The 24441-nt window shown below is 43.3% G+C and overlaps 1 protein-coding gene across 3 annotated transcripts in view; it reads right to left on the bottom strand.

Annotated features, from left to right (window-relative positions):
* AIG1 (androgen induced 1) overlaps positions 1–24441 on the bottom strand; it is a 235233-nt gene that overhangs the window by 208068 nt on the left and 2724 nt on the right. The window contains exon 2 of one of the 3 annotated variants that reach the window (XM_083176547.1): positions 4352–4490. The exons of the other annotated variants lie outside the window; for them this stretch is intronic. Coding sequence (XP_083032673.1) covers positions 4464–4490 — 27 coding nt within the window. The 3' untranslated portion in view covers positions 4352–4463. Of the gene's footprint in view, positions 1–4351; positions 4491–24441 lie in introns of those variants that run through there. 3 annotated transcript variants of the gene reach the window in all.

The following is a 24441-nucleotide window of genomic DNA, read 5'->3' as shown; positions in this document are numbered from 1 at the left end:
TTTTCATACCCCCACTATCCACGTCAGCGTGGAGTTGATTTTATATAGTGTGGCGAGCGCAGCGAGCCACCGTGCCCGAAGCGTGGCGAGCCCCACGAGGGGACGCGTATACCTGTGAAGTTATGTGCGTCCGCTCACCACGATTCGGGCTCGGTTGCTCGCTGCGCTCGCCACACTATATAAAATCAACTCCACGCCGACGTGGATAGTGGGGGTATGAAAAGGTCGGAGGACACGTACCGCCACCCCACGCGGGCTCGCTGCGCTCGCCACGCTTTGGGTTGGCGTCAATAGTGGGGTGGCGTTAACAATGGAGGGCCATTTCACCCATCAGGGGGGGTTTGCTATTAAAATGGGGGGGTTTGGGGCTTTTTACATTGAAATCAATGTAAAATTGGGTCTCAGGGACCATTTTACATTGATTCCAATGTAAAAATCGCGTCGATCGCGTCAATCGCATCGCATGTGATTTGGTTGGCATGCGATGCTATCAACGCGATTTTTCCGACCCGATCAATGCATTCAAAATCGTGGGCACCGTGCTAGGAAACAAGTACCGTGGCACTTAATAATACATAATCCAAATGATCCAAACATTCAATCCAAAATTATTTGATCATTTGTTTTATGTATTATTAAGTGCCACTTGGGTCGTGTTGGTTGCCTCAACCATTTTAGTATGCATGCGTACCTAACATTCCCCATAAAACCACATGACCACTGAAAATATGTATCCTACACCAAGCAACCATCCAACTGCTAACACTTTTTCCTAGAGTTGCAGCTAAGCATCCTCTTTTCCCTGCAGAAAATAAACTCTTCCATACAGAAAATAAACCCTTCACTTTTAGCAAACTTACTTTTCATTCCTCCACCCGCTTCTGAAAATGTCCGCTGCTGCATTTTATTAAATAATCCTGATCATCATGATACATGTATATTATTAGGGTGTGCATTTCAAGATCCCCCCCCATAAACACAAATATTGTGTACTTAGTACACCTGAGGGTTGGGACTCCTTCACCTTGAGGTAGCACCCCGCCCACCTGATATTAATGGTATAACCAGTCTGGTCCCTGGTATCCACAGACTGCACATTGAAACTAAAGGCACAATTAAGGTCCTGAAAATGTGTACATTGTGCAAATTTTAGAGATGGATATGGGGCGCAGCTCCCCTTGGGTTGGCGTGGCTAGGTTGCCATGGGATGGCACACCGTAACATTTATTTAGCACTATTTATTTTTTCACTAATTATACTTTCTATTATTTTTACTTATGTAACACTTTTTAACCCCTAGCTATTGCTTCTTTCTTATTAAATCACTAATACCAATCAATATTAGCTGCATGCAGCGGCATCAAAATGTAGGCAGAGCATATCTGAAAATACTGTAGGTAACATTGTTCCCTTGAGATAAGATGGTCAGGCTTTTCAGTGCAAATGCCAAGTGACAGATGAACATAGTATAACTACATATACACAAAGAGAGCTTGTGTGGCAGAACCATGGGCAGTATAGGATTCATTTCCTTCATTACATTTGGTTTGGTAGAAAAACCTTTTTAAAGGAAGTAAGTGCATGAGAAAATTCCATAGCTCAATGAATCTATTTCAAGCAGAAACCTCTCTGGAGTATCACGTACAGTATCTTATTTGGCCTAATAAAACTTTACATTACAGTATATACGCAGTGAAAGCAGACCACTCACAATGTCCTCTATTTTTTACTTCACTTGCCCCTAGTTGGCAAATATTTTAGTTAAAGGGGGTGTCTGTCTTCAGACAACCTATATTAGTTCCTTTGGAGATGCCCTAATGTATGTTTTGTTATTTTAACATTGTATCATTGTTGTTTACATCATTGTTTAACACCTACACATTTACATATGCTAGGTAAGGTTGTTAAGTGTCCCAGGAGCCCTGCCTACACCTGCAATAGGACACAGAATGGCCCCCTTCTAGTTCCTCTCAGCCTGCGCTGCAGCAAGCGACGGTGTACAAACACACACATTTTTTCTGTAGTGTAGGGTAATTTTATCTGGTGACCACAAGTGAATACAGTTAATAAGTACCAAGGGGGAGCCTTCATTAATATGGTTCAACCTTCCCTATAAATTGCTGGTTCAGATCTGTCCAACTTCTCCCTCTCCAACTGTTCTGAAACTATATAATTTTACACCAGATGTTGGACCCGGGATATTGCCGCTCCAGTCCGGGGCAGGGCATGGTGTAAATGGGCTGAAAAAAAATAACACGGGTACTGTTCCCCGGGAATCTGACCCGGCAAATGTGCAAGGTCGGACACGGGGCTTATCCGGGGCTCAGGGTGGTGTAAATGGTCATTATCCGGGTTATTTGGTGGGTAGAGGGGCGCGAAGAGCTGATTGGTGCTTCTGCGGCTCTGGCAGATTATGTCATCTGCTGGAGACCCGCACAGGGCGCATGTAGCAGCGCAGCAGCAGCGTTACCACGCTCTCTCCTTCGGCACAAATATTGGAGTCGAGATCTAGACCTTTCAGCCAAGAATTGTGCTCTCCTCCTCCAAGTGTGAAGCAAGTAGCACAGGGTGAGAAGCTGCTTCAAACTCTCAATTGCTGAAAAGTACAGCACAAACTGCAACACAGCTACTCCGTCTGTCATCTTTGCTGCAATGCTGGGAGCAGAACCCACTCCCTCCCTTTTCCCTTTCTTGTGACCTCATCTCAAACAGCCCAAAGGTCCATTTTTAATGACACCAGCAAGGAAAGACAGGGCTGATCCATTTTCAGTGTGAAAGGGCCTTACCCGGGAATAACCCAGATTGAATTGCAGTGTAAATGGGGTCTGAGGCAGGGCATGCCCTGGCAATTTCCCGTGTTCGATTTCCCGGGTCCTACCCGGTATTCTGGTGTAAAAGTGGTATAAGTGGCAGCATGCCTTGCCAAAATGTTCTGCTAAGAAATGCTAAAACTGTGGTGAGGCATATTGGGATGTGTAGTTTTACTACAGCTACAGAGCCACAGGTTGGCCAGACCTGGATTAGACCTTTACATCATACACCTTCAACTACCGCTTGACCCCTCTCTTGTTACATTTGTAAATAGAGCTTTGTGATTGTAAGCCATTTCATTGTTATATATTTGCTTTATCATATATCAGCTAAGTACTGGGCAGCTTGCATTCTACAATGCGATCTTGACGTCAGTATGTCACAATTAGGGATGCAATCCCAGGGCATTTTTTTAATCCCGGGATTCTGGATTGAAAAATGCTCAATCCCGGGATTCCCGGGATTGGCCTCCCTAATAAAAAAAATTAGGCCCGTCCTCCAAATGTTACTATAAAAAGTATACTAAGCCTGCTCCCTCCATGTGCATCCTCCATGCCCCATCACTTATGGCGGCGATGTTACAGGTCACAGGCAGGAGCAGCAGCACCCTCTATCTCCGGCGGGCGGGCGGCTGGGGTCGGCACAGTGGGCGTCTGTCCGGGTTTGGGACAGTGTGCTGTGCTGACAGGCATACCGGCGGCCAGGCTGCGCATGTTGACATGATGTCAGGGGTCACGCACACTGTCCCAACTCAGAACAGTGGCACCGAGCGGGGGTAAGGAGCAGTCAGTCGGGCAGCGTCTGAGCCATATTCTAAGGTGCTCAGCGCTGCCCGACTTTAAAAAAAAAGTGAATTTTTTGCATGGGGGTACTAATCCCGGAATCCCGGGACTGGAAGCTGCAATCCCGGGATTCAAATCCCGCCGATCCTGGGATTGGCCTCCCTAGTCACAATAAAGCCAGGGGGTAAAGCTGAGAGAGACAGTATGTGTGCTGTTCCAGCAGCATGTCGCCAACTTATCGGGTGCCTGGAGAGGTAATCGCTGACTAGAGAGGTCCTGGTTGCATAGCTTCCCACTCCTAGCCTCCACTTTTGTGGCAGCATAATATCACATGCCATGGGGGTTGTTGTAGGTAATAGAAGTATCCTAATTATCCTAGTATGGCACTGTAGAAAAGACTCCCTTCTACAACTCTAAAGGTGGCCATACATCAGAAAGACCAGTCTTAATCATGATTGTGTCCAATTTCCCTTCAACTCCCTGGAAGTCCTTGGTGGTTTTTGGACACACATTGTACTCACAATCTGTTATACAAACCATCATACAATCCATCTGCTGCATGATTGTATGATTGAAGCTTCATTTAAATAGGGGGTTGGGCTACTAGGATCAAAAGGATAGGAGTACCAAAACTCCAGTTTTTTTATTTTTATTTTTTAATTTACAGGTTGCCAGCAACTACTAATCGGCTCACATCTTCTGTGTTATGCCATTATTAAATAGTTTTCATAGTGACAGAATTGTGCAAAAGGTCGTCCACCGATCTTTTCAGCCGCCTTCCCCTGTAAACTTATGCGGCTCCCAGCGTCTTCACTGCCACGGGTTGCCTGGAAGCTGCACCTCTCTTCTCTGCTAGTCGGGAAGGTAGTGTCACATGACTCTGGTTGTATCAGCCATCTAAAGACAAATTGCATGTGCTTAAAACATGGTTGCCTACCTGACCCTTTCCTTCCGGGAGAAAATGCTCTGTTCCTGGATTTCCCTGGTAATGTATGATTGCCATCACCTGTGGGGAGCTAGGTAATTGATAAGAAAGGTGTTTAACCACAGGTGATGGAAATCATACATTACCAGGGAAGGCCAGGAACAGAGCATTTTCTCCCTCATGCAGAGGGTAAGGTAGGCAACCATGGCTTGTAAAATGGATCGTATGCAGATTGTGTGCACATCATGCGCACACAGTCATACAATGCTGGCCCCGGAAGATTGGAGGATTGGTCTTCTGAACTGACGTGCTGCACGTCAGATCAGTTGGGATTGGGAGCAGATTGCATGATTGTGTGCGCACGATGTGCACACAATCTGCATACGATCCATTTTACAATCCATTGAGGTTGTACGATTGGGTGCAATGTCTTCCTGATGTATGGCCACCTGACCCTCTCCATGAGGGAGAAAATGCTCTGTTCCTGTACTTCCCTGGTAATGTATGATTGCCATCACCTGTGTTATCAATTAACTAGCTCCCCACAGGTGATAGCAATCATACATTATCAGGGAAGTCCAGGAACCAGAGCATTTTCACCCTCTTGGAGAGAGTCAGGTAGGCAAGTTTTCTCTAAATATGTCTACTCATTCTAATCATGAATGTCCTGCATCACAATGTGATTTTGCCAAAGTGCACAATTCATTTAGTCCTAACTCCTTAATGAGACCACGTATGTTCATCTTAAAATACTATCATGTTTGTAAGCCCTGTTTTATCTTTTCTTCTAGCAAGATGAAACCATATACATGAAGATGAATCCCCTGTTTCCTAACCCTATGAAAATTGATTGCAAGTGAAAACATTAACCTTGTGATAAATGTATCAAGGGAATTGATATTTCAATTAGCACTCATCAGTACAGGCTGTTCACTGACTCAGGCTTCAATGCTCATTAGCAATTCTCCTAGCTCAAAGAAATGTAAATAGCAAATATCGTGTTAAAGCAGAACTGCAAGCCTGCAGTAAGATACAAACACAATATCTAAAATAATAATGTGAAATATGCTTACACTACATTCTGGCGTTTCTCCTTACGTTTCTCTCTGCTTTGAGATTGGATTAAATAATGTACTGTATAAGGATACAGTGCAGTGCCATATTGAATGAAGTAAAACCTACAGTATCAAGTTCTGCAGCCAATATTTGGCACTTGTTTTAATATCACAAATGGCTTTGCCCCATAATTATCATGATGCCAGACATTGATCCAATCAAGATTAACAAAAGCTACAAAAGCATAAAAATGCATTAGGAAGTCGGTCACTATTGTCACAGCCCCCATTGTGAGCTACTGTATGAGGGTTGCAGGCATAAGACCCATATTAAAAAGAGAGAGAAATTAGATTTTTCTAGTTCGTATACATGGAGAGACAAAAATGTATGTTTTCTTCAGCTTAAAGGGTTGCGTCACTTTTTAAACAGATCCTATAGTTTCTATAAATATAAAAAAACAGGCTTACATCATTTCACACCTGCTCCTAAAAGCAAGTTGGATATCTATGTAAAGCATTTAACACATACTAGTCCTGTATTAGAAAAGGTTTGTACACCAAGGCAATGGTCATCTAGTCCACAAAAATGAACAACTAGGGTAATTAAATAGTCCTACATAGCTGACATTATCTGGGATTTTGTTTGACTTGGCCCAGTTTGAATTACCGGAGAAAAAAATCGCATTAATAAAATTGTGTCATGTTTTTACCTCGCATAAAATTATTAGTGAAAACTGAAACCCCCATCAATCATCCCCTTCCGTTGCTCCCTACCGATGGCATGGGCACGTATGTATGAACTTGTACCTGGTCCCCACCACCGCCAATAGCGCCGAATACACACATTGCGTAGTGTGTACCCAGCTTAAAATAGTTTAAAGGGCACTGGGGGTTATTCTAGTTCACTCGCAAAGGCACAAACACTCTCTAGTGGACAAAACAATATGCACTGCAGGTGGGGCTGATGTAACATGTGCAGAGAGCGTTACATTTGGGTGTTTTAATGTTTCTGTGCAGGGTAAAAACTGGCTGCTTTATGTTTACACTGCAATATAGATATCAGTTTGAAGTACAAACTCCTCCCAAATCTAACTCTCTCTGCACATGTTACATCAGCCCCACATGCAGTGCATATGGTTTTGTCCATTAGAGAGTGATTGTGCCTTTCCAAGTGAACTAGAATAACCCCCACTGTGTATGAGTAGTTGTAGATAAGCACATCATTAAAAACGAGTACTACCGAGGTACAGCTCAACTTGAAGTAATATCCTTAATAAACAATTTACTTTATCTATTTATTTTTCTTGTACTTCTAATTCCTAGTTTAAATAATAACGTATCTGACCCTGTGCATAAGGATATACAGTATAGTAAGAATTGCACATTCTGTGCCTCTGCATTGGGCATAACTTCATTTATGACATGAACAATTGGAACAGAATAAATGTAGCTGCACTGAACATGCATTCAACTTGTGTCCTTATTGAGTTGGGCACATACTGTAATAGCCATTTGAGTTTGAAGAGGTGTGTGAGGGTAATAATGGGTAACAAGATAAGTAACTACATGGAGATAAAAGCTACCTATCCAGATCAGATCCTTTTCAGACTGTGGCTCGGGTGCAGTGGAACTGGTCTGTCAGTGTTCAAAGATTACATTGTTTCCAAGGGCTTTGAATATGGCTTTTCCTATGCTGTGTATGGGACCCAGGTCTGGTGACCAGGACATCCATTCACGCTGTCTCCTTGACCCAGGTAAATTTTGGGGGGACCCATCCACACTGATCTGTAACCCAGATTAATCTTGCGGTACGATCACTGAATTGGCAGTGTGCAAGGGATATTAGCATACCTCCCTAGTGGCCCGTTTTTGCCCATGTGAGGGCATGGCCAGGGGCTCCATGCCCCCAGCCCCCTGTCTATGTGAATAGACATATATTCACTGCTACCGGGCCCTGGACAGGATGCGGGATGTCCTGGAAAAACGGACGACCCTGCAAAAATCGAGATAGTTGGGAGGTATGTACAGTATTAGTATTGTCTGCAGCAAATGAAATGCATGTATGATCGGGTTGAGATCTATGCTGCAAGGTAAATGCATGATAGCTACTGTGCTGCAATATCCCCAAAATGTTCTTGTGCACAAATTTCCATTACAGCACACTGCCTATATCATTTGTTCTGGCAGCCAGATAATTGTGATTCATTTAAAAAAAAAATTTTTTTACTGAAAAAGGTTTGTTGAGAACAAAACTACCAGTTAAAACTAATGGTCCCAAAGAACCCTTATGCAAAATTGTGATTAATAGATTTGCTCCACAAATAACAAGGAACATTTTTATAATGAATTCTAGAATACCCGGCAGTGATATGAGTAACCTAACCTAATCCTAATAATTATACAATACAGTATAAGTTATAATAGCTACCATGTATTGCTTTAAATGTTTGAATTGCTCTGTTTGAGTGCAGCATACAATACTGCTATGACTATTCTGCAAGGTAAATGTGTCTGGATGATTCATATCATCCTAAAGGTTCCAATGCTAAAACTCCTTACAGTGGGAGAACTTGTGCCCTGTGCTGCATGTAAATTTTCAACACTTTGTACAGCTATCGCAAGTAAATTAAGGTCAAGCACATTTTCACAGCATGTTGTCTTATTTTCTTGGTGATCTCAAAGGAACAAATAATGCAGACCTTTAAATCTGCCACAGCATATGGTTTATAATTAAATTCTGTTTACAAAAATGCCTACTCATTTACATTGCAGTTAGCTGTGAAAGAAAAACTTTTAGTTTAAATACACCATTTCCAAACGTCTCACATAGTGAATTACTTTAGTATAGTGAAGATCACTTTGCTTTATACATTATAGCAGGGATGGGGAGCCTTCGGTCCTCCAACTGTTTTTAAACTACACATCCCAGGATGCCCTGCTACAGTATTGCTATTTGGCCATGCTAAAACTGTTGCAGGACATGCTGGGATATGTAGTACAACAACAGCTGGAGGATCGAAGGTTCCTCATCCCTGCATTATAGGTATGGGTTCCTATCAATAATTTGGGATTGGATTTTTAAAAAAGTAGCCTGCGTTTTCAAGCTAAATTACAAAATTGTTATTAGAAACTTGTATATTATTAAGCTTTTACTCATTAGTGATATATTATGAACCAATACAAAGGCAATTAACAATGTATATCATACTGTATTTGTATTAAAATCAATTAAATATCGATACTACCGATTTCTGTACACTATGCTTAGTCTCATGCTAAAGCAATTCTCTGGGAATTAGATGACAACCCTGCACCACACTTGGAAATGTAGCAGTTGCAGGGCCATGACTATACAAATCTCACAACCATGCAATCAACATTTAACCCCACAGGGATCTCCCAGAGGGGAGTCCAATAAAATTGGTTAACGGACTGTATGACTATATTATGCCCCTTTCAGACTGCACTTATAAGCCGGTATTTTGGTGTTTTTAACCTTTTTAAAGCGGTAATATGAGCGGTCTGAAAGGTGCAAAGTGAATTTACCGTTTCCAAAAATCTGTTATTTGGAAACGGAAAAAAAGTCCTACAGGTTTCAGACCCCTTTTTTTTGCTGTCTGAACGGGTCTGAAGCGGTACCTAGGCAGCAGTGAGCACTATTGGTCCTGCTCCGTACATCTAATGAGCGGGACCCAGAGCAGTGCATATTTAAGGAGCAGGGGGACCCTCTTATTAAATATGCACTGCGCTCATTAGATATGCAAGGAGGCAGTGCCGGACGGAGGCATTTCCAAACCCACCCCCTCCCCCCACAGAGGCATCCTCTCTCTCCCCCCTCCCCCACCTGGGCAGCGCAGGGAAGGGATCTGGGCAGCAGGGTCTGGTCGGTAGCCCTGGTGGGCAGGGGGACCCTGCGGTGTATGTGAGATCAGCGGCAGGTTCCCTGCGGCGGATGGGAACTACTTGTTCACCCTGCTGCCCGGATCCCTTCCCTGTGCTGCCCAATGATAGGATGCCTCAGTGGGGGGTGTGGGGGGGGGGAGAGAGGATGCCTCAGTGGTGGTGGGGGGATCGAGGATGCCTCAGTGGGGGGGGGGGGTTGGAAATGCCTGCACGGTAAGGGATGCTTTCAGACCACAAAAACAGCATTGAAACTGTAAAATACAGTTTCAGATATGGGGTGTGAAAGTGGTTAAGAGCTGTCTGACCCGTTTTTTTAAACGTTTAAAAATACCGGATGCATGCCGTTTTTGCGGTCTGAAAGCAGCATTATTCTACTTCCTGCCTGGATTTATAACCTGAACATGTCGATGACTTCTACATTAATCCTTAAACATAGATAAGTGAATGCATACATGCATGAGCAACATAGAAGATACTAGTATTGCCGCCCATACACGTCCCGATACGGGTGTGCATTCTGTGCTTAACTAGCACGCATCACATCGCATTGCATGCCCTGTGCATGCGTTGTGCATGCAATGCGATGAAAATTAAGTACAAAAAGTATGTGCAAGAACATACTTTTTGTACTGTGCGATGAGGTGCCGCGGGAGCGCACACCTCAAAGCACGCATCGCACAGCCCTCATCGCAGCGTGTATGGGCTCCTTAAGAGCTATGCGATGCATTTCTCCTCAGTCCTTATATAGCATATAAGTCCCAGATGTATGTCTGTCTGTCTGAATTTGCTAATCCCGAAAACCGCTGGAATAATTTTTGTGCAGTTTTCACTATTATGTAGTTCTCAATGAAGGTGCAGGTATATTAACCATCAGTCTATCCCCTATGGGAGCCGAGCAATAACGATTTTAGTTATTGCTCGCGCAACAGTATATAAAGCGAGGAGGAAAGTGGCACTCGGCCATGTTCCCGTGCAAAGCAGGGCCAGGTCGCTAGTTACATTATTACATTATTTTATTAAGTCTATTTGTTTAATAATTTCTCAAGAACAAATCATAGCAACAACATATTAGTCATTTTCTATGGAATAAGAAATACAGTATCTCCAAAAGAAGTCCAAGGAATATGCATGTAAAACAACCATATTGTGATTCTCCCGCGCCCCATCCTCTCTCATAATATCACCCACACAAAGAAACTGTTAGTTCTGAATAAAATGAATGCTATTCCATTGCTTTAATTACATCCTCAATTTTGATATTTATAGTGTTAGGAGTGTTAGCTGTTAATTAAATTGTAAATACATTTGTGTTGTAAATAAAACCTGTACAATTGTTTCCTGCCAGACATCAAATATATTCAAGTGTCATGCAAGACATTCAAATATATTTCAGATTACTTATAATGGTTAGTGGAAATGTTCTTCTTTTGGTATCATTTTCACAAGAGATGATGTACTGAGTATAGTTATCACTTACGCTTATTATATATTTGTATTCCAAAATGATTATGCATAAAATTTGCAATTTACAAGGTTTTTTTAGGACAATAGGAAAAGCTAAAATGTGAAAATTAACCCCTTCAGTGGTGTTTTTTTTTTTGGGGGGGGGGGGGGGAGCGCTCCCTTCTGGGTGAGTTTTTTATGGGGAGCGCTCCCTTAAAAAAAACACCCTCCCTGAGCGCCGCTGCACTCTCAACCAACGGCTGCCCGGACCTGCACACTTGCACCCCGTCCCCAGCAGCCGGCTTGTCATAAAACTCGGAGAGGAGGGGGGGAGGAGGAGGGAAGAGAAGGCGTGACAGAGGGGAGGGAGCCGGCTCTAAACAGTGGCAATCCCAAGAATTTTTCGGGCTTGCCAGACTGGACACTGAGGCACAGACCGGAAAATTCTCGGGATTGTCACTGAAGGGGTTAAACTATGTCGAGGTACAAGTGCAATATTTTTGCATGCCGTAAAATACTATCTACAGTACCTTTGCGTGTAGCATAGACACACATGCAGCCTTATTCTAAGCTAAGAGAATGAGGCCCCCATACATCAACACTAGCTATGTCATCCATTGTGCTAGCCACAGCCCTTGGTATAGGTCACGCCCTCAATTAAGACCACACCCCGACACATCACTGGTCACACTCTCTGTTTTCTGTTCCAGGCTCATGTGAACCTTAACCTGGCACTATCTAGTGTTCCCTCTAGAAATGAGGGCGGGCAAGGCGCCGCTGCACGGGGGCAGCGCAAGGGGGGGCGGTCCAGGCCCGCCAACGTCACAGTTGTGGGCGGTCCCGGGCAGCCGACGTCACAAAAGGGGCATGCCCGGGCCGCGACGTCATGAAAAGGGGCAGGCCCGGCCGCCGCCGTCACTAAAGGGGGCGGGCCCGGCCGCCGCCGTCACTAAAGGGGGCATGCCCGGCTCCGCCGAAGTTACCGTGCTGCCGGGAAAGCGCTGGGAATCGCAGTCTAAGGCGGCGCTGCGCTTCCCGTGCACACAGCCAGGGCAGGCACCAGGCTGTTTTAGCGGGGCGCCTCGCTAAAACAGCCTAGCGGGAACACTACTATCTATGGGCCCCTTATATGAGCACTTTACCAAAACAATATTGCACTGCAGGTGAGGTAGATTTAAATTGCGAAGAGAGATTTAGATTGGAAAGGGCTGTCAATTAGGCAGAGGTGTTTGCATCATAGTGATGCGACTGCAGGACACAGAATAAGCCCTGCACATGCGCACTTTCCTTAACATTAAGAAACGACACAAGTGATCACTTATGCAACCCTTGCTGACTAAGGTACATTATGTGGTCTGAACTCATCACTTTGTTCTACCTAAATGAGTTTGGTGACTCCAATGGCCCGGTCACTATGGTTTTCTGGAGGTAAGTTGATCTGCTTAAAGCCCCATACACACAGGGTGAGGGAGCCTCCATGCTGAGAGATACTGCTTGACACAGTGAGGGGCTCATTTATCAAGGATCGCATTTACAATGTGATTTGGGCAGAATATTACCGCCCAGGATTGCATTGTAAAAAAGGATAGGGCTCCGAAAAGAGCCTGTCCCTATGATGTGCTGAGCCAGGCGCCAGGGGGTCTGCGCATGCGAGGTTAGCGTTGACCCCCCACGACCTTGCTGACAGCACTGCCCGGTGGCAGTGCAGTCCATAGCGCATAGGCTACTTAGCTCGTAGCCCACAATGGGATACCGTCACCTCAGAATGGTGGTAGCCCAGGGATGTGAAGCGCTAGTGCCTGATATATCGGGCAGTTTCGCATCCCCCTTAGAAAGCTATGGGGGATGTGCTCGGCGGTGGTGCAGGAGGGATCGCAGCAGGGATCGGAAATTCCTGCTGCAGTCCCTCCTGATACATTTAGGTGATACTTAGGTGATATATAATATTTTGCGGCTAATGGGCCCCATACAGCAGCAATCATTCTGGAGATGATTGTCACAATTAATCTTTAATGTGTGGGCTCCCCCTTTTGGCGATCCCGATCAAAAATGAATAGGAATTGCCAATTGATTGCTGAGTCAGATTTTTAAACATGTTTAAAAATCTGGTTTTATTGGAGTTTCATTTTTGTATGTGTGGGCATTCTAACAGGAAAATCTGCTGATCACTGAAACAAATCTGTAATGTGTGGGCAAGTCAAATAGATTGAAGAAACCTGGGGAAATCTGGGGAAAAAAATCACTGGATCTGAGAAGCAATTAATTGTGATTGCTGATGTATGGGGGCCATAACCCCCGAAAACAGGTGTTTTGGGGGAATAAGCCGCAAATATTGAATGATAAATGGGCCCTTTACTGCTTAACACAGATTGAAGTGCTGATTGCATAGCTGTGTGTGTTCTGGTAAGAGAAGACTGGCAATGGCTAGATTTATACTGCATGCAGTATAAATCTTGCCCGGTGATGGCAATGCGCATTATTTTAGTATGACTGGAATGTATTGAAGGGCTATTGGAGCTGTTTTCGTCAAAAGCAGCACCAAACCCTCTAGACTGCATTTTTTTTTAGGAAACCAGACTGTATTTGCCATACTTATAATTTTAAATAATTGCCACCTATATTAAAAGAAAAACAATGTGAAGGAAATCACAGTGAGCCATGTGAGCTATTGGACACACAAGCTGATCACTTTGTAAAGGGATTCAGGGTCCGATGATTGCTACCGATCTTTGGGGCTCCCTGCTGCTCTGTTAACCTCGGCACTGTCAAGTGGCACTATAAAGTAGTAGCTCACCTTACAGCACCAGGAGTCACAGAAGGAGGAGGAACTAAGACCATCAGTGCTGCAGGAGCCAATCCCTGAGTGGTGTATTGGAGGGGGGGTACTGTTTGATGCGCATGAGAAGGGGGATTGTCGCGATGTGGAGATGGGTGCCAGTGGCAGGGATAACAGTGGATGGTGGCAGCACATCGATAGTGCTGTGGAGACCCATCGCAAAGCTCTTTCCTCATATGTGATAATTGACTAGATTGCATGGTTGTATACATTATCGCACTTCAATTTAGGAGGAAGTAATCAAAGCACATCCGCATCTGAGTTCCAAAGGGTTTACTAGTGTCGCAAACATGCTGTAGTCATTACCTGGTCTCCTGAGAAACTCTGTAGTGTATTAGGTATAGTCAGTGTGACCAAGGATCCAATTCAGATTTGTTCGTAGGGCATATTTGTTCTCAGATTGCTCAGTGGTCTATGAAATAGGCCTACAGTGTCAAGAACCTGGGGTTTTGTGAATACAATTGAGGTCCATGAGGCCTGGCAGAGGTGACTTTAGGAGGCTGGAGTAATACGGGTTTGATGTACTGCTTGTGCATGGACTGTACTAAACAAAAACCAGCGATAGAGGCTGATGTGACCCAGAACTGGAGTGAGAAGTGTAACACACCAGGGGTGTTCACCAGGGACCAGCACAAGGAGGTATGGACTTCTGTGGCACCCAATGTGCAGGTAGCATCCCCCTGCCTGGGTCCTCAATGGGTCATTCCATATCAAATCAATACAAAACAACATAAACATTTTACTGACCCTCTCTGATTTTTATGAAATTTGGTGTACCATTAGGATGAAGGGATAAACTAATCTACGCCAAATTTCAACATCATAGGCTGGATAGTGGAGGTGGAGCCATTGAAAAATGAATAAAATAAGCAAATTTACTGCCACAGGGGTCTTTTCGTTTGCCTGTAACTTGAGTTCTAATTAAGACAGAGAGATGAATTTAGTGTCATTTTGAAACTTATGATTAGATCTTTTCACTTTGATTAATTTAGTAAGGTAGTACTAAGAAAAGTTTAATAACCTTTGACCATGACCTTTGACCCCCATTTTTTTAAAAAGGTTTTTTTTTTTAATGAGTTCTCCCATATTTCATTTAAACATGTACCAAATTTCACTTTGGGACTCCCATGGCATAATGAAATAACAATAATTTACTAATAAGCAGGCAGCTAAATTATACAAAATTCTCACTTGCAGACAGTGTATTATAAAGTTTGGCAGTTTCTCTTTCTGTAATGGTGTACACACGTCCTGTTGTAATCATTGGGTCTACTGTTGTTAGTATATCACAACGATGAACTAGAAGAACGTCAGGTTTCCCTGGGTATTTGTATGATGGGGATGGTCCTTGTGGGTGGAGAAAGCTGACCTTTACTAATTTGTACTTTTCATCTACGTCAAGAACACATGCTACCCACCACTTTGCATCATACACACAAGTGACAAATCATTTAATGTATTTTAATTCTACTTCGTCCTCCAGTAAACAAACTCGTTCCACTTCTGAAGGTGTAGATGTTATTTTCTTAAGGAAAAGTATCCTATCGTTACAAAGATCATTTGTTTCTCAGATGAAGCTGCTTCTCAGTATAAAAATCTAAAGAATTTCAATAATCTTTGCTGTCACGAGCATGACTTTGGAATTCCAGCCTAGTAGCACTTTACAGCCACCTTTCATGGAAAAGGGGCATTTGATGGAGTTGGTGGCACTGTGAAAACATTCATGAAGGTCGATATGACTGAAGGTACGACATGGGGTTAGATCGACAGGGTCATTAGGTTGACACAAGCATTAGCTCGACACGCACAAGATCAACAGTCAAAAGGTCAACATGTCGTATGCGGACTACTCCCTCACTACATGCATCTAAGCTGTATTGTGTATTGTATTGTGGTGCTCTTTGTTACCTGTACTTATTTTTTGTTATTTATTTACTGTAATGTTAAGTTTTGTCTCCCTGTACTCTTCAATTGTATGCCCTCTGTACTGCGCTGCAAAACACTTGTGGCGTCTTATAACTTAAATATAATAATAATCAGAAACAACATTAACAGGTACTGTATATATTGAGACATGAAACATTCAAATCAGTACCTAATAACAAAATTATTGGAGCATCTTCAGAAACCACCACTCCACTTATCCAATCGGGGGTAGACTTAAATCTCCTTAAGGTACTCTCAGGAAAAGGATCGGTACTTGTGGACAATCACGGCTTCCACGATGTGCATCGCATAGCAAAAAATCGCATTGCATCGCATGCGATTTGATCGCATGCGATCGCATGCGTTTTTAACAGAAAAGCATCCAAATGCATTGAAATTAGTATCAAACATGTTCAATGGCCCCCAAATGTCATTTTTGAGGCTGTACCACCCCCACTATCAACGCGAACCCGAAGCGTGGCGAGCGCAGCGAGCCCGCGAGGGGCGGCGGTACGCGTCCTACGACCTTTTCATACCCTCACTATCCACGTCGGCGTGGAGTTGAGAATAGAAAGTGTGGCGAGCACAGCGAGCCACCAAGCCCGAAGCGTGGCGAGCGCAGCGAGCCCCGCGAGGGGACACGGATACCTTCAAAGGTATACGCGTCCCCTCGCGGGCTTCACAGGTGTCCGCGTCCGCTCGCCACGCTTCGGGCTCGGTGGCTCGCTGGATGCTTTTCTGTTAAAAAACGCATGCGATCGCATGCGATTTTGTAAAAAAAGGTTAAAAACGGCAAAAATCGCATCCAATCGCATGCCATCGCATGCCACTATATATGGCATGCGATGGCATGCGATGGGAGCCGTGATACTCCACAAGTACCAAAGGATCCTTAGCATTCACACATTTCTGGCATATTGTCAACTCATCAGAGATTTTCAGAGGGTTTCTTGTTTGTAACACTGAAAATTATGGTATAGGGTACAAGTGGCCATTGTGAACAGATGTACTTTTTTCCTCCTGCAATAAAAGCTGACAGGTCCAAAGTTCCACATGAGTATCCACAGTAGCTTTGACAGAGGGAACATATGGTGGCCATCCTGATGACCAGAAGGGTATTCCCAGTAGAATTATTTTCTCTCAAATTGATAACCCCAAGCTTTATAGCAACGTACACTTTGTGCAAAGAATCGCTTCTGCCCAAACTGCACTTACTAATTCATGATCGACTATAAACACCCTTATTTCTATAGTACATATACAGAAATTAAAATCGAACCATTAAGTCCTTATGGTCCTCAAATGGTTACAGATAGTCCTTTTAACCATTGCTGCAGGGTTGTCCCCAAGTTATCCTCCACATTAGAAAAACTGACATCAGAACTTGAATCTCTGGTAATAAATCTTCAATTTGACGTACATTTCCGTTCTGCCTGGAATTGCTATATAACCTGCAGCTTTGTGGCTTCATTCACACAACCCACATGTTTTAGGACAGTGGTAAGTCTATCTTTATATTCCACCACACAGTCTAGACTGTGCTGCCCATAGGGACTAATCAGTTCTGACTTGATTTTAGTATGCAGCTGAGCTCTCTTGCAGTCAATTTTGTCCACAAAAAACACACAAAAAACTTAAAGGAAGGCAATAACTGCTGGATGTGAGGTCCATAGCTATAAGCATTGTGCCATGTCGTTTGTAAGTGCTGAGAATATTTTCTTATACCACACATTTAAATGCTCTTAATGATCTCTCTGACAAATGCCTACCATTTGTCAGAGAGATCAGACCACTCTGATCTCTCTGTGGGGTGGATTAATCCCTTAATTAATTAATGTGTTATCAATTTCTCAGACTAACAATACAGAAATCCATGTATGAAATTATAACTGGATACAGTATCTCACTACAACTCAGCATATTACATCCATTGAGGCACACTTGCCTACATGGAGTGGTGCTACTGGCTGCCCAAAAAATGTGCAAGTCTACCAAATAATGGAGCCACCTGGTTCTCCTGTCTTTGGTACGCACAGTTTTACTGTGTTATTACACTGCTGGCAACTCCCGACTCCCAGAAACTCAGAGGAAACAGGAGGTGCTACTAAACTCACAGGGCTTCCTCTAACACCATTCTGATTGGTGGTTTATCACTGTCAACTCATTTCAACCAATGGCTGCCTGAAGCTTCTGCGTCCTGGTTAACATTTCACCTCTGTGTTTCTGCAGGAAACAATGATTGCATCAATTATTAGTCGATGGTGAGATGATGGACTTGAAAACCCAAAGGGAATAGCTAGGAAGCTATGGAAAGTCTCCAGAGATTAGTTGGAAACGATGGTGCATCAATGGTGAGACAATGGGCTTGGAAAACTACCAGGGAATAGCTAGAAAACTATGGCGAGTCACTGAAGATCGGTTGGAACTGATGGAGGTATCACAGAGTTAACTGCAGGGAGTCAGGCTGTGTAGAGAATGGCAAAAGCACTGGTCTGCTATACAGAATATTGCAGGAGCAGAACCAAGGATACTATTATGCTGTAGACACCATTGCACTGGCCATTTGTAAGTCTTCTCCCTGCATCCTTATACAAGGTCAAGGTTTTTGCTGATAGGTTGGGGAGAAGTGATGTTAGATAGTGTTCCCGCTAGGCTGTTTTAGCAGGGCGCTGCGCCCTGCCCGTTTTTTAAAGGGCAAAATGCCCCTCTAGCAGCGCCCCGCTAAAACAGCCTGGTGCCTGCCCGACTCCTTGCACGGGGAAGCCCAGCGCCGCCTTAGACGGCGATGCCCGCCGCTTCCCCGGCATCAAGGCACCTTCCCCCTGTGGTGACAGCATCTTCGGCGCGGCCGGGCCCGCCCACTTTAGTGATGCTGGCGGCCCGCCCACTTTAGTGACGCCGGCGGCCCGCCCACTTTAGTGACATCGGCAGCCCGGTCCGCCCACTTTAGTGACGTCGGCGGTCCGGGACCGCCCACAAGTGTGCCGTCGGCTGCCCCGGCCCGCCCCCCGGCGCCCTGCCCGGCACAATTTCTAGAGTGAACACTATTAGATTTGGAGTTTCCGCATTGGATGCTGAGAGTCATGTGATGGCAGGTAAGATGTGGTGCCCAGGTTTGGAAACTAGAGGGAAACTTGGCATGGTGTAAACACGGCTGTGGACTGTAGGTTAGGTAATGGAGATAGGCATAGCAAAGCGGAGTGCAGCAATGTGGTCTATGACAGGTTGGGCGCTGCTGCATGACTGCAGGTTGTGCCAGCCAGACAACCGAATACCCGCTGCCTGTGCACTGGGCAGGAAACTCCTAGAGCACTTTGGAGCAAGCTTGGAGAAGCACGTGGAAGGTAAGAATGTGTTTCTCAGACAGGATCGTGACAGTAGTATTATTACTCTGGCATTCAATAGTTCTAATATGTTCACAGTTGTCCTTAGATAGGTAATTTCCGATCGTGAATTCCTCGCAGTTGACATATGAAAGACAAATTGAAGAAATGACTAATGTGTAGAAAATGCTTGAAGCAACAAATGATCACAACGAGATTGATCATCTATACACTCATACAGTACATAAGGATGAGGCGTATTCCACTCACATCAACAGTGGGGAACATATGAGCATAAAGGCATCTTTAGATTCTACTTTCATATAAAAATTAATAGTGGTGCATTCCAAACTCACACTTAAAATAGTGGATGCTAAAATTTGCAATTAGATAATATGCATACCCCACACTCACACAGTCTGGATGGCAAAGAAACACATCATGTTATCTTTATGCTGGTGTGTGTGCGCTACTCAGATGTTGTCAAATGCTGGCAATCCTACAGTATAAAGGTATCTTTTGGTAAGGGTCCTTCTTAATTTCTATGTTTCTCTCCCGTCAATCATAGGGTAGATGTAAAGCTCGTAAAAATGTAATTTAATCACATTTAAAATATTACACAGTACTGAAACAAGTAACAAGAACCTAAAAAATTCCCCAAAATTCCAAAAGATTCCAAACACCAGTTATCCGAAATTTTTATGCAGATCCCTCAAAAAAGGAAATAAGGATAATGTAGCAGGCAATAATAATAAAATAAAACAAAGTTTGTAGAGTAAAAATCAGGAAGCTATAGGACCTTTACAATCATATCAAAACGTTTCAGTCCTGAGAACTAGAGTTTTTGCTTGATATTTAAAACAGGGCCATTTACCAACACTGTATGCCCTGGGCAAAGCAATGCACTGGGGCCCTTCCACATCCATTTGCAGGGAAATATGTAAAAAAGAATATAATCATAACATTCCCCTCCTGTGGTCCCATGCCATCTGACCACTTGCTTACATACAGATGGCCGGGGATCGCCAGAATGTCCTCGCTGGCGTCTCACACACGCGCGCGTCCCAGTTTCAGGACGGCGCCACTGCGGGTCCATGCCTGTCTCCACGCCGAGGGGCACCGGCGGGAGGCGACAGGGACAGCTCCGTAGCCATCGGGCGCGCAAGCGTCTCATGTGCGCACGCCCCTGGAGGGAGGGCCATCTGTACAGGTAATGGCTATCAGCACTCTAATTGGTGGACAGCAACAGCCATTCCCTACAGGAAGAGGATATTGCCTGTCCGTTCCGATGTGTATTTCTCAATCAGGCAGCAATCTCTACCTGCTTTTCAAGAAGCTCAGGGGGCATATGCCAAAAAAGCCCAATCCAACCCAGCTTGAAGGCCCTAGAATTGGACAGCTGCTCATTAAGGGCCTTATTCTGGTCTAGTTAACTCCTTCTGGAAAATTCCTTCTTAGATGGACAAAACCATCTGCACTGCAGATGTAAAATGTGCAAAGAGAATTAGATTTGGGTGAGTTATTTTGTTTCTGTGCAGGGTAAATACTGACTGCTTTATTTTTACACTGCAATATAGATCTCACTTTGAAGTAAAACCCCACCAAAACCATGTGCACTGCAGGGGGGCAGATGTAATATGTGCAGAGAGAATTAGATTTGGGTGGGGTTTTACTTCAAAGTGAGATCTATATTGCAGTGTAAAAATAAAGCAGTCAGTATTTACCCTGCACATAAAGAAATAAATCACCCAAATCTAATTCTCTCTGCACATTTTACATTTGCCTCAATTTTACATTCGCAGTGCACATGGTTTTGTCCATCTAAGAAGGATTTTATCAGAAAGAGTGAATTAGAATAAGGCCCTAAATAACTATCCCAGCCCTCTAGAACAAAGAACACTAGTTAGCCCCAAGGTACTTGGTAGTCATACATGGTGTAACACTTGTAAATATGCAAACAAAATAAAACAAAGCTCGTAGTACTGTATCTACTGTATCAAAGAAAGAGTATAGTGTAGTATTGAATTTTTCACAAATTGTACTATTAATTATGTTATTTACTTGTTAAAATGCCCATGCCAATTATATTATGTTGGTTGGATAACACAATCTTTGTAAATGAGATTCATGCAACACAGAAGAAACATTATCAATAAATGTGCTAATCATAGTGTATCTCGCCATTTTTTAGAGTTTCATGGAGGTGACCCTGGTAGTTTAATGTGGGTTTAATTAGAGCCTATCCAGATCACTTGGAGAGGGGTGGGGTGGGGGGACGTGGGGGGGACGTGGGGGTGTTGGACGACCGATTGAGTACCCTGAGCAGACAGCAAGCTATTTGGATACAGAAACTGCAATCCCTCAACATAGATTTATGTTTATGGAATTCAGTATGTATGTGGGGGGGGGGAATCTCTTCTTTAATGTAAAATATTTTGGTGTATCACTTTTCTGTATACCATTGCTCCTTTTGGAAAGTGTGATTCCTTGGAATTATTTTAAGCATATTATATATTATTGCTCTATTTGAAATGTTTTATTTTTTTAAATCAATAGCCACAATATGCAGAGTAACATACAATATAATATAAGTATGAGAGATAACTGCAATGTGCAGATAAGCAGAAAAATATGTGACTGCAATATATAGAGTCAAATGTATATAGCCGCAATTTGCAGACCAGTATAATAGATAGGATTGCAATACAGTATGTGAATAGGTTCAACAGAAACACTTAGCATGCATATAAATATATAGGGGCTGCCCTACTTTAAAATGGCAATACTCTGTGTTGCATGTACAGTATAAAGGGCGTCTCTTGAATTTATAGTTACCTATCTAAAGAAGAATTTATTTTGAATAAGATTATTGTTACATGCCTTCATTTTATATGAAACTACTGTTTTGTTTAAAAAGTATAGACCATTTGCTGTTTAACAGAGTAACCAAGAATCTGGAGAAAGAGACTGTGATATGTCTAATCAGCACCACCTGTCTGCATTTAACACACAGGTATACAGTTCCTGTCTTGTGACCATGTATCACTCCTGCCTTTTGAGAAAGCCGCATGTGGCGCGGTGATATGAGTGAAAGCCACAGGCTTATTTGTTCCCAGGACCCTGGTCATTGTCACAAATCCCGTGCCAACTGCTCACTGTCTGGACCGTTTGCTATTGTGCCGCTATTGAACTGCTACCGCATTGATACACAGCCACTGGGAGCGACCCTATGAGTAGTTTTTCCAGCTAGAAGTATGGATTGCCCTGTACCTGTACCTGTACTTGTGAGTATTGCTCTGTACGGCCGATTACAAGCACTAACCAGCAAGCCACTAAACAAGCATCTCCAAGACCGGATATACTGACCACAGGTACGGATTGTTGATTATTTGTACCAGTGAGGATTATCTTGCACCGACGATTACAAACACGAGACACATTTAGCTACTTTCTTTGAGTGTGATGGGCTCAGGGTGTGCAATACTGTGATGCTACTAGCAGTGTTGGGCACTACTTAACAGAACATTATGCATACAGAGATTTACCATTTGTTTTACTATCTAAAGGGATCTCTCTGGCTGGTGCAGACTCACCTGGCACTGGACTACTTTACATTATCCATCAGCAAGCCAGCTGCAATACTGGCCATGTGGGCTTGAGAGTTTTAGCCAATGAACTCTCCTTGATTCATTACAAATCAGACTGAGGACCCTAGAGCTGCCAGAATGTCTTTACTTGTCCGGCACTATTGATGAGCTGACTGGTTAAGGTTTACCCACTATACCATCTACCTGATTTTCTACCTACACTTGTCCTGGACATTTTTTTATTATTTTTGCAGTCCATTATATGTTTTAATGTATATAATTGCTTAATTACACTTGAAGTTAATGGATGCTATATATGTATCAGATTGCTGTTTTTGCTACTTTTACTTATACTACCCTCTAGAGGTTGAAATATTTAGTCTGTGCCAAATGTCTAATCTAGGCAAAAATAAGGCACATTAACTCAAACTTACTTACAAAGCTCTCACCCACTCCTCTCCCACTTAAAATATCTGCCTTTACACTACCACCCATACGCTCTACTCTGTTAATGCACACCGCCTCTCCTGCCAACTGATTACTTCCTCCCACTCCTTACCTTTGATAAAGTCGTCAGAGCATGACGAAACATGTTAGGCAGCACTTGCACCTTTTAACTGATCCTGGATTTTAAAGGTTGTACTGGATTTCCCGCTACAATTAACCTCCATGCACACCCAGGGTTTTAATTTTGGAAGCCTTCCAGCACCTTACCAGCTTATGGGACACCACCACCTGCACACTGTGGATTATAAATACCGCAAACATCGTGAGGATACCTCCTTAATTCGAGGACTGCATTCACACTCCAGCATTATTTAAAATATCTTGCATGGTTTATGGACTCCCTTAATTTGCTCCTGACTAAGTTATCCAGTGGGGAAGCGAGCTCATTACTCTCATAGGAGATATACAAGAACAAGCAGAACTTCAGTAGCAATAAGTATACAACTTTTATCCATTGTTTACTATACATGTATCAGTAAACTTACTGTATTTTTTTTTATTTATTTTTTTTATTGCATATTCCATGTTAATTTATTTTTAATAAAATTTTTAATTATTATTGTAATATCCGATTGATCCTCATACTTTTAGCGCTCCACCTATATATCCTGTTTGTACCTATTGTTAGGGGTCGACACCCCCTTCTGTTGGAGCAGCTTTACACCACACCCCACTAGGCGCCTGTTCTATTTTGAGCCAACCAAGTGCTCGAATATACCCCTTTTCCTTTCTCCCACTCTTACCTCCAAGACTTTTCACACGCTGCTATCTACCTCTGGAATTCACTACCTCTCTCCCTCAGACTCACTACCTCTCTACAAAACTCTCAAGACCCACTTCTTCACCAATCCCAGCCAAATCTCACATTAACTGTCTTCCCCATCTGTCTGCCCCTCTCCTTTGTAAGCTCTCACGAGCAGGGCCTTCTCACCTCATGTGCTTTGCCATCTCTTACTTAAACCATCTTTGATGGCATCAAATCCTTTTCTGCAACGCTGATACTTTTCTCAGTGTGCTCTGCTGATGCAGCTATGGTTATGTACCCTGTACTTGTCCTCTATTGTATTCAAATCTAAGACCCTGTTTTGCTTATTTGTTTATGTACTCTATGTTTATAATTGGACTCTGCAGATCCATTGTGGTGCCATATAAATAAAGGATAATATTTATAATAATTGAATGTTCAATGGAAATTCAACCTAGAAATATCGACAAAAAAGTCAGCACCAATTGAATACACCCAAAATAGTGAAAAACCTTTAGATGTTTTTTTACTGAAATGTGAGTTTTCAGAAGTGGCGATGTTTCCCACAGTACCATTGAGAAGTTGCCAGATAATTGAT

This window comes from Crinia signifera, chromosome 3 (assembly GCF_055691185.1).
Source record: "Crinia signifera chromosome 3, ASM5569118v1, whole genome shotgun sequence".
Lineage (NCBI taxonomy): Eukaryota > Metazoa > Chordata > Amphibia > Anura > Myobatrachidae > Crinia > Crinia signifera.
Note: the sequence above shows the minus strand (reverse complement) of the source record. Positions and strands in the feature narration are given on the sequence as shown.